This window comes from Nymphaea colorata, chromosome 10 (assembly GCF_008831285.2).
Source record: "Nymphaea colorata isolate Beijing-Zhang1983 chromosome 10, ASM883128v2, whole genome shotgun sequence".
Taxonomy (NCBI): domain Eukaryota; kingdom Viridiplantae; phylum Streptophyta; class Magnoliopsida; order Nymphaeales; family Nymphaeaceae; genus Nymphaea; species Nymphaea colorata.
Window position 1 is genome coordinate 9,281,854 of NC_045147.1, and position 13,714 is coordinate 9,295,567.

Genomic DNA, 13,714 nt, shown 5'->3' on the forward strand with positions numbered 1-13,714 from the left:
TTTCTTGATCATAAGAAGGCGGTAGTAGCTATGATCACCACATGCACTCCATTCCCATATCATCCGCAGGAGCACATCCGTCCTTGTGATGGAAGCAATTCATACAAAGTCATAATGACGAATCAAGGTAAAAAACTTCTAGGTTTTATTGTCGTAATTCTAAAGACTTTTGTCTTACAAGGCAGAAACGATGAATCATCAGATGACTCATCGAACAAGGATCCATGCTAGTTGGATGACGTTTTTCCCTTGAAAGAACATATGATTGAGGAAGACTGAATTTGAGCCTCTAAAGATCAGTCAATTACCTTTTCAGAAAATGACCTCTCAAAATTAAGGATATTATCATGAAAATGCTCTTTACATCGTCATCCTTCATATGGCTTCTGAAGTATTATGATTAGCATAGAGTTACTATTACAATATCATTCCATATAAAAAAGAGCGAAAAAGTCATTGTTGGTGAATGGATGCTAGAATGACGACCCTTAATGAATTGGAAAATAAATTACTATACAAGGTTCTCTACGTGGTTCTTGCATTCTTTACTTAATTACACCTTAATGCTTTGGTAACCTTTTCTTTATGTAAATATGTTCTCTTTAGTAAATGCATTTGTTGCATCAAGGTGGCATATTGAAACATTGTTGCTGTTTCTGGATTGAGACAAAGTTGCGGTGCTCCCGTTGTGATTGAGACAAAGCTTTGAAAAACCAAAATAAGAAGCCTAAACATCTGGTTTCCCTCTTTACTTGCCAATTCTTCTGAATCTCTGGTCCTAGCTAGTTGTGATCTTTATTTGGCTATCATTTTCGAAGGAGCCTAAAAGATGTGGCTGAATGTAAACATTGTGAAGAGCTTCCAAGTAATAAATGGTATCAGCCTGCCCACCACAACCTGTTTCCTAAAAACTTAAAAGAGTAATTTTCCTCAAACAATTTCCCCTTTAAGTCTTGGTTCCTATAATGTAGCATCTTGTGGATGCATCCGAAACAGAGTCAAGTCTGTTTACATAAGGGCCTGTTGAAGATTCAAAGAAAAACTTTAAAGTTTCCACACTAATTGACTTGACAGGAATTTGTGAAAAAATATGATGAGTCTGATTTTTTGTGATGTCATACAAGCCATTTGTTTAAGAGGAGCTATATCATCCTTGGGCATTATTTATTGGCTTTCTATAGATCTTCTCTAATGCTGTTTTGATGGGCATTACCGCTTCCGTGCTGATTGTTTTTATATTATGTTTTGAACTGGTCTTTGGTTTCTAACATGAGGCATCAAAGATCTATGAATTTATGTGTATGCATATGTAACTAGGAATTGGTCCAGGTTAGACAGCTTGTATTAGGAAGGAATATATAATTATTGCTGGATTTAAGGAAATCCTGAACGCATGGCTTTAAGAACATTGGTTCTCTCTCTCTCTCTCTCTCTCAAAAGTCCCTCCCCTTCTCTGGACATGTAAATTCCATTTCCTATAACAAGGAAACCCAACACTTTTTCAGATTGCACTTGAGAAGATGCATGTTAATTTGTTGCATTTAAACCCAAAATGGACCATTGGTAACAAGGGCTCTATTCATCTCTAATTTGATGGACAATACATGTATGTCAATGTATATCATCATTATGTTACATGTTATTGTTTTATTTGTGTAATATCTTTAAAATTTAGTAGTATACTTCTAATCTAACTATTTCATTGTTATTTTACTTTTACAAATGCAGTAACTACACAGTGATGTTCATCTTGTATTATGTGGTTTTCAAAAGGATGATAAGATGATACACAATGGTCAAATGTTGTTTGAGTGATACATCTAAGAAGACTTATTGTTGGATAATTGCCATAGGTGTCACTGTGTTTGTAGTATCTTTAATCTTGTTGTTTTTGAGTCTGTGAACATTTATGTTGCATTTTGTATCAATGTGTGCTGATGTATGACCTTCAACAAATAAATATTTTAAGTTGTTTCTATTTTAATGTTTTGTAGTTTTATTTAATATTATTGATTTTAACATATGACATTTAACACTGATGATGGTTTGTTAGATTAATCAATTTGTATGAATTGATTTTTCTATATAGATGTTTTGTGCATTTGTCTTGCTTTAGCTAGATTTTGATACTAAATGTGTTTATTTTAATATAACAGTCTTCTTATAAATTTGTAATGGTATTGGTACAAATATAACCGTTTGAATAGAAAACAAACATCAAACAGAATGGACAGAACAAACATTACAAGACACAAACATTGGATGGAACAAACAATATAGAGAACAAACGTCAGACAAAACAAATAGAATACAAAACAAACGTCAAAATAACATAAAACAAATAATAGGCAGAATAGACATTGTGTTTTGTTCTTAAAACTATCAAAGGATGGACAATGACACTCTTAACAAGACAGAGAGAACAAAGGTGTGTTGGACAGGATGTCCTGTCCATTCTGTCTTATGAGATGGTTATCAAATGGCCTCTAAGCTCACAAAGAGTTGTATGTTGTGTAGTTCTCCAAATAAAACTTTCCTCTAAGGAATAACAACACTCTAATTTTCTAACCGGAATGCAATCTCATGACTATTGCCAATTCTTTATTCCAGATCTCCATGTTTGAACCAGAATGTTGTCTCATGGTCATTTCCAATTCTCCATTCAACGAAACCTTCAATATTCATTTTATCCACAAACCAAGACCATGCCTTGCCCACAAGTCATTGCATCCAACTCTAATGCACAAATTACTTTTTTTCAAGTATTTAGTGCTCATAATGACTGTCCAGAAGCTTTGACCATACAACTTTTAGACTGCTTACCACATCCCATAGGCCCTATTACATCGAAGATCTTTATAGGACTACTTAATTAACCTTCCATTTTTTGCCCTTCCACAATATCCAAATTAAGTAATTGAATGTGCTAAGCTTCTGAGTGATGGTTCTAGGGATCTCAAAGGCATTGAACCTAAAATGGTTAATGTTGAAAGCAACGTGCTTAACCACTCATAGACACCCAACATAAAAGAAAATTTTAGTCTTCTAGAGAGCAATTCTTTTCCTATTTTGTTTTCACTAGGCTACTATAATGTCCCTCAGGCATTCTAATTTGAAAAAGTAGTAAGCAGAGGTGGGATGATTTGTGCCCCAAAGGGTACGTGGAAATGTATAAGTTGGAGGCATGTAGGTAGCACATCTCCCATTAGACTCTCATGTGTGCTATGTCCTTGTGTTATGGAGGGGCTGGTACACTGTATGCAAGTTGAAGCATATAGGGACCTCGCTTTCAGGTACAAAAGCAGACCTAGACCCAGGGGCAAGGGAAAAAGGGTGCTTCACTCACTTTGGGCAGTAGGATTAACCCTCTTACTCACCTGAGATGGGATGATTGGAGAGTGTTCAGCTGTCATAGAGGAGCTTTTAGAATCAATTCCATTTACTCTCCTAAAGGGACTCTCTACCTAGCTCTATGCTTTTAATAGAACCATGTTAGTTCATGTGTCCTTTCTTAATTATTTTGTGTGGTTGCTATTATGATCTTTCATACATGTTGTCATGATGATACAACCTTATGTTGAGCTTATCATTGCATTGACTTAGTGGAAGGAAGATACCATGAGATGTGAACCATAACTGCATGCATAACAGTCAAAGCCCACAAAACTATGCCCACTTGTTTTGCATCTATCATCAGGGGCATAGCCAAGGGGCAGTAAGGGCCATGGCCCATCCTAAGTTTTTGAAAAAATGAAATTCTACTATTAAAATTTTTAAAAAAATTAATTTGAACCTAGTAAACATTTTGTCAATCATATAATGACCCATCCAAATGAAAAATCTTGGTTCTGCCACCATGATGTTAGCTGCAAATAATATCTACTCCCTCATTGATATTAAATAAACATCATATTCTAAAGTTTATAATGATGTGGAAGTTCATTTCTATAATCTTTTCCAAATATCACTTAAACATTCTGAAATGGAAGACAAAAAATAAATCTATAACAAATTGAATCCTGCTAAATGAAAATAAAAAACCAGGTACATTTTCCATAAAAAATAAACCTAGTAAAGAAGAAAAGAAATGAGATTATCCTTAAACATAAAGGAAAAAACACACTATAAAATTAAAGTATCTTGTTCAAGTCAGAGTTTAGGGACATCAATTCAGTTGATGCTTTGAGTTCTTGTAAAATATGTTTTCCATGTATTTGAAAAACAAAAATTTTAGTTTTATGAAGAGGAAAATTTTTCAAATGTTAGTAGGGCACTTTATTTTTGTATGTTTTTATGATGCAAATGGGAAAGGACTTGATTGTCATTCTTACTTTTTTTGTTGGAAAAGTATGAAGTTGTTCCGAAGTATTTTGTGAAGACTGCATATCTCGAACGAGATTTAAAACATGATTTTAAGAATGGAGTTACAACATTGAGTGTTTAATTTTAGTAATTTTTGTAGCAATATTGGCACTTTAAATCCATTTCTCATTTCTAAGCGCTACATTCCTAAACAATGCATTAAGCATCCACAGTAGCTTTAACAAAACAATATATTATAAATGAAACTATGGCATCAAAATTATGTTTCAACAGTCTTAGGTATTCAATCAATGACAACATTATGCTTTGATATAGCTTCATATCTTCCTTCTATGGTTTGCAAGCCAAGCAAGAGCTTCCAAATGGCTTGTGGTGGCTGCAACTAAATAAACTTATCAATCACTTTTCAGTAAAGAGTTGAAGTCATATTTTAGTACAAGGGTCCCAAATGGTGCTTTAGATGTATTCTATATGTTTTTTACTTTCCAACTCTCTACAGCTTTTTTATAAACATTGATTGAATATTGATTATGATGATCATAACCAACTCATTGACATAAATGACTTGTTAATATTTACTCACTTCATAAAGTGGTGTCTGACATATCCTTAACTAATGTTCTACATTTCTATTAAAAATAGAATAGTATATGTCAAATACACTGTAATTTTGCAAAGATTTTCCAAGTTGTGGGTGTTTCAAAGCTATACTATCATATGTAACAAATCATACCTGAAGCAAATCTATGCAGCAAACCAATAGAGATTCATTCTTTTCCTTTGAAAGTTTTCTTCTAAAGTGGTAGGGCGAAATTCAATGCAGGAGTCTTGGATGTTTCCACCATTATGCACTCTTTGGAGGTGGGTCTTTCCTTCAGGTCAGCTCTCAACTTTTTTTTTTTTTGCAAGTTTCCCTACACCTCAACATCTCTTACTATAGAGTACCACACTCTTATCATTCCTGAATATGCATAGATTAACTTTAGTCAATTTCCAAGCAAAAGTATTTATAAATGCAAAATTTATTCACTATCATGGGGATCAACATATTCAACATTATAATTTAAGGATACAGAGTAAGGGGGCAACTGAATTTTCATTGGGTCTGGTATTGGTACTGAGATAAGCTGGTTGAGACAAACTAGAGCTTGGTTCATTTAGAATTGAGTTTGAGCTTGTATTCAATTTGCAATTCAATTCAAGCTAATGGAAGTTCACTTGTTGAATTTACCCAAAATATAGATTATCTGAATATAGTTTTAGGATTCTGGTAATCTGTAATTTACTAAATCTTATTTTGATTTAACGTCCAATGATTTTTTGTTGTCTCAACTTAGGAAATCTAGGAAAGAAGAAAACTGAATTATGGAAATGTTCTAGAGAAATTTACCTAGTCCTTGAAAATGATATTAAAGGTTATTTTATGAGCTACCTTCTTCAAATTCATTGGAAAGAAGTGTTGTTTTATATTTTAAAGATTATAATATTAATCCTTAACTCTTTTTTAGAAAAATAATTAATGATTGAGTTACTTTATTAACAGTAGATGTTGTTTCTAGGGCAACATATCTGCAACCTTTTAAAAAAAATCTAAAAACTTCCACTCACAATCAATGCAATGTTTTGTGATGGTCATGCTAATTGGCAACATACACTAATAGAGCTTAGTCCAAGTCAAGCTTGGGTGTCGTTGTTTAATGTTGACTCAAGGTTGGACTGGCTGACCCGATCTGAACCTCATCCATGTGCGACCCCAAATAAAGCATTAGAACCTAGACTAAGACCTCTCTCAAGTAGCTAAAGCTATTTCTGTTGGATCCTTCAATCCATCTAAAAGCTCTTATAAGAAAAATCTTGACAAAAGTGGTGGACCCACAATGACCACTTTTTTATATATATACTAACTTAGCATGGTTTGGCTCATTAACTATTATTTACTTCCCTCAATAGTTGTAACCCAAGATACTGAAAAGACACTTTCTATGAATAGCACTATTGTTAGCTTACCAAGTACTATTTCGTCCTATTGGTCTTGTCATACTATAGGAAATTTTTCATCATACAATCTAGCTAGTTAGTGCTGATTGAAATGGATGGAAAATCCACTTCATGCAAACTGCAAGACTCTAGTTAATCCATAATTAAGAGAAATTTGTTTTATCTTTCTTCATGTTAGACCTTTCTAGAAACCTTAAACTTTTGCAAGTCAAAATCACCATTTTACCCTTCATACTTGAGATTTTTGAACTAGTTTTTTGAAAGAAATTCAAGCCTAGAGGTCATGAACTAAGTCAAATCAAATCATATACTGTAGGTATCAAACATTGGGTCTAGGACCTCAGGTTGTCGCCACCTAGAAAATGACCATTTTGCCATACTTTTTCTAATTTTATAGAACAATTATTGAAATCTTGATAACTGTTTTACCCAAGTTCAGTCAGAGTTATTTTCATCTCTACAAGTCAACGAGAATCCATAGGACAAGTTTACCATCCTACATTTGGTCAAAAATAGTCCAGAAATAGCTCATTTCCCTAGTTTTTCCAGCATTTCCCATTATGAAAGCACCTACGGACATGATTAGATCCATGATAGGTTCTATACAATGTCAGCGCAATATTTTCAGCTCCATTTTCAGCTTTCAAGCTTGAATTCTAGTGTTAGAGCAACCATTTCTAAGAAATTGTACCCCACTACCCATTTTTTAGTGTTTGATTATCATTTCTACCTGATTCGAGTGAGTCAGCTTAAATTGAGCTGGAAGCATATTCTTCAATAGTGGATCTACTTAGATTGAGCACAATTGTAGTTTTTCAATTACTCTTGCATTGTTCACATCCGGACATTGTCACTAGTAACTTTTGAATTGATTTTTGAGAGATTTGAAAAACCATTTTTCAATCTAAACATACAAATGGATTCAGTGTCACTCAGAAGAGTATCAGTGTGATTAGATTTCATAGACAAACTTAAAATCTTTATTTTCCATTTTACCTTCAATGTTTTCATTTATTAGGTCAAATTCAGCTTGGTCAATTTTGAAAAATGTGATTTATAAATTGGTGAATCTCTTAGTCAAACTTGGCATGCCCTTAAAATGAACTTGGAATTTCAGCTAGCTTACCAATGACATAATGGGATGTAGATACCTTGCGATAAGACTTCAACATGTGACTCATATGAGAAGGTGCCAACAGATGATTGTAGTCATCTATGAATGTGTTGATGCAGTATTTTCCATTGGAAGTCCTTCCCAACACCAATTTAGATGCATAGCCACATCTTGTATCAATCTTATGTTTTTTACATTTTTATCCATCTTCCTCCAATCTTGCTTCAAACAAGCAAATGACCTTCTCATAACAATGTCTTCTACATTTTTATATTTCCTATACCTTCTAACATTGAATTTGTGTCTAAGTCCATAATCATTGTAAAATATGTAAGCATCGGACTCATCGTCAAACACCATGCCTACCACAGGAACATCTATTCCTGCCCATGCATATGCACTATTATCATTCATCAATTTACAAGGATAATCACCGGGCAATAAGTTTTCCTGTGAACATTCAGCCACATGCAATGAACACTGGTTTTCTTCGTCATATTCACAATCTTCTGCTGCCAAATCAGATTGTTCACTGCTGCTTTCAGATGATGATGAAAGGACGATAGTAATGCTATCTCAGAATCAATGCTTAAATTGCACACACCAAATGCTTAAAATTGCACACACCCAAAAACAGCGATGCAGTGAGCGAGAACTGGGATAAGTTGTGCGATAATATGGCGATAGTTTGAGTGGTAAATGTATCAACGACAAAATAATGATAGTAATTGCGATCTTGTTGGAGAGAGTGTATATGGTGAGTGTGGAACCGTATCATTGATCACATGGGTGATAGTGTACGGGACAGTGTCGTACATATTGGCTGCATGTTTTTTTCTATGTGCAAGTAGTGTTGAGCTTCATGGAGTCTGGAAGAGCTTGTTCAATATCTTCGAGTGTCCATCGGTCAAAAAAAATTCAATCCCTAAAGAGCACATTGACATTGTGAAATATTGAATGCCTGCAAAAAACCTGCCCGAGTTTTACATAACAAGCGAGAGGATAAGACAGGAAAATACATGTTCCATGCGTCTATGCACTAAAAAGGCATTTAAGTTAAGGCGATCAATTCTTATTTTCCATTGTGTATGTACACTAAAAGGGCATTTAGGTTCTCGCTATAAATTCTTCCTTTGATTGAGGACAATGTTGGAACATAATTATTGGACCCCACATATGCACGATTCCATGATCGAATCTCGAAACATCCGACTCCACACAGCAGCATCATGTGCACAAAACTTTTGTGCATAGGCATATGTGCATGCAACTAGATCTCACAGGTGGAGGGTTCGTCTGGCCTCTGCTGAAACAATGTTGTTGGGCTTTGAAAACCAAATGAACAACATTAATTCAAAGAAAAAAATGGTTAAAAACGGTGCCTGATGCTCACTGATTTGGCGCTTTGTGCGCATTGGACTGATGTCGGGGTACGCAATCAGGGTCACCAACTTGATGTGTTTGAAGGTCCGAGGCATGCACATTACGAGACATGTGCATCACACCTGGATGCATGTGCATTTAACAACATTGTGCAATACTGTTACGTGCATTTAGATGAAGTAATGTGTTGAGCATGTGAGGAGAGGCGATGCGCAATGAGGCAAGGTGATGTGTAAGTATCACGACCTAAATTTTGAAGTTTATAATGTCTTTAAAGCAATGTAGAAAATGAAAAATAACAACGAAAATAACAAATATATAAATAATGAACAATGTAAACAAAGCATTTGGATCAAAATTTTGAAGTTTATAATATTCTTAGAATAATATAAAAATGAAAAATAATAACTAAAATAATAGCTGCATAAATAATGAACAATCAACCATGTCCAAAATTTTGAAGTTTATAACATTTTAAAATAGTGTAAAAAATAACAAATAACAAGTACATAAATAATGATCAATGTGAAGAAAGAGTTACAATTAAAATTTTGAAGTTTATAATATCCTTGGAATGTAAAAAAATGAAAAATAACAACTACATAAATAATGAACAATGAGAAGAAAGTGCCACTTTTTTGTAGTGACTCAATATGCCAAATGGATAGAACAATACACACATGACGTAACCATATTGCTCGTAGAACGGTGAAAATTTTGATCATTTGGACAAGTCAGCTCACATAAGATATGAAGTTGAACACAATAACGAGGCAATAAATCTGTTAGAAACTGTACAAGATGCATGTCACGGCTACTGAAAAAGGGGTTAAAGAAGAGGGCATAACCCTCACAACAGGGAGACGATGATGTAGCCCAATACCATGCGCTACACAGAGAGACAGATAGAGGGAGAGCAATGGATCTAGGCGTCATCTGCCCATGAGAGCCGGCAAGATTGACTACTGACTGGAGGTTTGCCATTCTCCGAGCAGTCTATGTCAAGAGCTGGACACATGGCAGACCGTTGGCATGAGACACCCACACATGCCGTTGTCAAGAGCTGGACCATGGCTGACCGTTGGCATGAGAGACACGACATACATAGAAATGCCATACATAGAAATTTTGTAATAAAAATCAATTCTTACCATTCTCAACCTAGACGTTAACAATCTAAACGTTAACATTAGAGACGTTGGGAATCATTGTATATATTCAGTCTTGCACTCTTTTGTAAAGTAATTCAAATTATTACAATCATTCAACACCTTCCTCTATCGCCACTCTCCTTCTCTCACGGTGCTTGGCTTCTAACATGGTATCAGAGCATTGAAGCATGAACGTCGAAGGAGCAAAAATGAGCGATGCATTTCATGGCGACTCCACTAGTTCAGATTCACACCAGGTGATGTCTAATCCTTTTTACATTCACCATTCAGATAACCCTGGAAATATGTTGGTGTCGCAACCTCTCAATGAGGACAACTATGGTACATGGAGTAGGGCCATGTCTATGGCTATTTCGGCCAAAAACAAAACGGGTTTCATCGATGGTTCAATTACGGAACCTATGAAAACAGACCCACTATATCCGCATTGGGTTCGATGCAACCATCTTGTATTATCGTGGATTTTAAACTCCATTAGCAAAGATATTGCAACCAGCATTATTTATGCTACCACAGCAAGAGAGGTCTGGCAAGATCTAAAAGAAAGGTTTAACCAAAGCCTTGCCACTAGGATATATCAAATCCAAAGTTCCATCTCTCGTTTACAAGCAAGAAACTATGTCGGTGACCTCATACTTCACCAAAATGAAAGCTTTGTGGGATGAATTGGGATCGTATTCTCCACTTCCCGAATGCTCATGTGGGGCAATGAGGTATATTCAGACCAGATTCAAAGGGAAAAAAGTATTCAATTTTTGATGGGGTTAAATGACTCCTACAATGCCATTAGAGGGTAAATTCTTCTCTTAGACCCTTTGCCAAATGTGATGAGAATTTATGCGTTAATCTTGCAAGAAGAAAAACAACGGGAAGCTAGGTTCTTGAGTACACCAAATGGAGGGACTGCTGCCTTAGCCGTCTCACAAACAACCCATGACAAGGTTGCCAATCGCGACGCCACCAATTTCAGATTTCAGAAAGGTCGAGGAAGTCGGCAAGCTAGACCCACATGCAGTCATTGTCGTGGCATAGGTCATGTCAAAGAAAAATGTTTTAAGCTCATCGGATATCCTCCAGGACATCGATTCTATGATCCAAACTTCAAACCTGTGGTGGCAGCCAATGTTACATCAAATCAAATGGCTCCCAACGAGAGCATACATGGGCCAAATAGCATTGGACAAAACCTTAAAGGGGCAGCCCCAGCTTTTACGATGGAGGAGTACCACAAACTGCTATCACTGGTCAAAAATCAGACACCAAACATCAACTTTGCAGGTAACGCTACCACCTCAACACTTGAATATTCTCCTTGGATCATTGACTCAGGAGCAAGTCAGCACATATGTACTGATCAATCTATTCTCAAAGAATTAAGACCTTGTGATACACCGGTGACACTACCAAACGGTAAGGTGGTTTCTGTTCGTCATATTGGTAAGGTGTCGCTACCTAATTTTGATATTAACAATGTGTTAAATATCCCATCATTCAAAGTGAATCTCCTGTCTGTTAGCGAGCTAACTAAAAACATGAATTGCTCTATCACATTTTTTCCTAATTACTGTGTTATGCAGGACCTGGTGTCGAAGACGATGATTGGTAGAGGTGATGTAAGGGGAGGACCGTATATGCTTCGACCAGAGACAATTGAACAAAACTCCTGCTTAGCTGTTGCCAGCCACGAGCTTTGGCACAAAAGGCTAGGACACCCTTCTTTGACGCGTTTAAAGTTAGTTAATGATTATCTTGATTTGAACATTAAATTGAATGAACATTTTGTTTGTGATGCATGTCATCGTGCTAAACAGACTCGTTTAAAGTTTGATTTAAGTGAGATTTCGGCTACTCGCTCTTTTGATTTAATACATTGTGATATTTGGGGGCCGTATGCCCAAGCTTCTCTATCAGGCGCGCATTATTTTTTAAGCATTGTAGATGACTTCTCTCGTGCAACATGGATTTTTCTAATGAGACACAAATACGAAACTTTGCATGCCATTAAAAATTTCTTTTTCATGATCAAAACTCAATTTGATTGTCAAATAAAAACTTTACGTTCCGATAACGGATCTGAATTTTTTTCTCAAGAAATGAAAGATTTTCTGTGCCAACAAGGGACCGTTCACCAACATAGTTGTGTGGGAACACCACAACAAAATGGTGTTGTAGAACGTAAACATCGGCACTTACTTGAGGTAGCTAGGGCATTACGGTTTGAATCAAATCTTCCTTTTCGTTTTTGGGGAGAATGCATCTTGACCGCAACCTACTTAATTAATCGTATTCCAACACCCAACACAAATGGAAAGACACCTTTTGAAATTCTTTTTAAAAGAAAACCTTCTTCCAAACACCTTCGTACTTTTGGCTCTCTTTGTTATGCTACCAAAATAAGTCCCAACAAAGATAAATTCGGGTCAAGGGCATATAAATGTATTTTTATAGGTTATCCGGATGGACAAAAGGCCTACAAAGTGTATGATTTAGAATCTCATAAAATTTTTACTAGTAGAGATGTTGTTTTCTACGAGAATATATTTCCTTTTCATGAAACAAAGGACTGTGAGAGAGAAGTCGTCCTCCCTATGCCTTGTGATTTAGATGAAGATGCATATGAACATCTTTCAAATTTACGAAACAACACACCTTTGGATAATGACCAAATCGATCATCAAGACCCTGATAGCCACCAAAATGATAGTAGACCAAATTCAGTTGAAAACATTTCTCCTCAACGGGTTCTGGATGTCGATAGAAATGAGATTCAAATTGCTCCACCAGAATCAGATCCCACCAACATTGAGCCAGTTAGGAGGTCCACTAGAATCCGAAAATCCGTTCCATGGCTGAAAGATTTCCATTGTTCTCTTGTTCCATCACCATCAACCAATCAAGTCTGCGCGCCAGGACAAAAGAAAGGAACCAGGTATCCTATATCAAGTTACACCTCTTTTCAACACTTTTCTACTAAACATACTGCTTTTCTCACATCTTTAGTATCTAAGTCTGAACCAGAAAGCTATTGTGACGCCATTCAACACAAAGAATGGCGGGATGCGATGGATGCTGAAATTCGAGCTTTATAGGATAATAAAACATGGACTATCACTACCCTACCAAAAGGTGTCAAGCCGATCGGATGCAAATGGGTGTACAAAATCAAGTACAAATCCGATGGATCCATAGAACGTTATAAGGCCAGGTTGGTTGCCAAGGGTTATTCACAACAAGAAGGGCTTGACTTCAATGAGACCTTTTCCCCAGTCGCAAAAATGGTAACGGTACGTACACTATTCGCAATTGCTGCTAACCGAGATTGGATTATGTGTCAGATGGATGTCAACAATGCATTCCTACATGGTGATCTATATGAAGAAATATATATGCAAGTGCCTCAAGGATATGCTAAACAGGGGGAGCATCAGGTTTGCAAATTACATAAGTCCTTATATGGACTAAAACAGTCTCCTAGAAATTGGTTCCACAAATTATCAATGGCCCTTGAAGAATTCGGGTTCACTCAATCAAAAGCTTATCACTCTTTGTTTACATATAAAAGAAAAACTATATTCCTTGTTGTGCTAGTATATGTTGATGATTTACTTATTGCAGGGAACAAAGAAGATGTCATTGAAGAATTTAAGCAATTTCTATGTAAAAAATTCTTCATGAAAGACTTAGGCAAGCCGAAGTATTTTTTGGGAATTGAAATTGCTCGATC

The 13,714-nt window shown here is 35.9% G+C and overlaps 1 protein-coding gene across 1 annotated transcript in view; it reads right to left on the minus strand.

Annotated features, from left to right (window-relative positions):
- LOC116263365 (tRNA (carboxymethyluridine(34)-5-O)-methyltransferase) overlaps nt 1-9,802 on the minus strand; it is a 37,680-nt gene extending 27,878 nt beyond the window's left edge. Inside the window, exons 1-3 of the mRNA XM_031643074.2 lie at nt 9,702-9,802; nt 7,719-8,006; nt 7,473-7,572 (exon numbers count right to left, since the gene is read on the minus strand). Of these exons, the coding sequence (XP_031498934.2) occupies nt 7,473-7,572; nt 7,719-8,006; nt 9,702-9,802 (489 nt within the window). The remainder of the gene's footprint in view (nt 1-7,472; nt 7,573-7,718; nt 8,007-9,701) is intronic.
- Between the last annotated feature and the right edge of the window lie 3,912 nt (nt 9,803-13,714).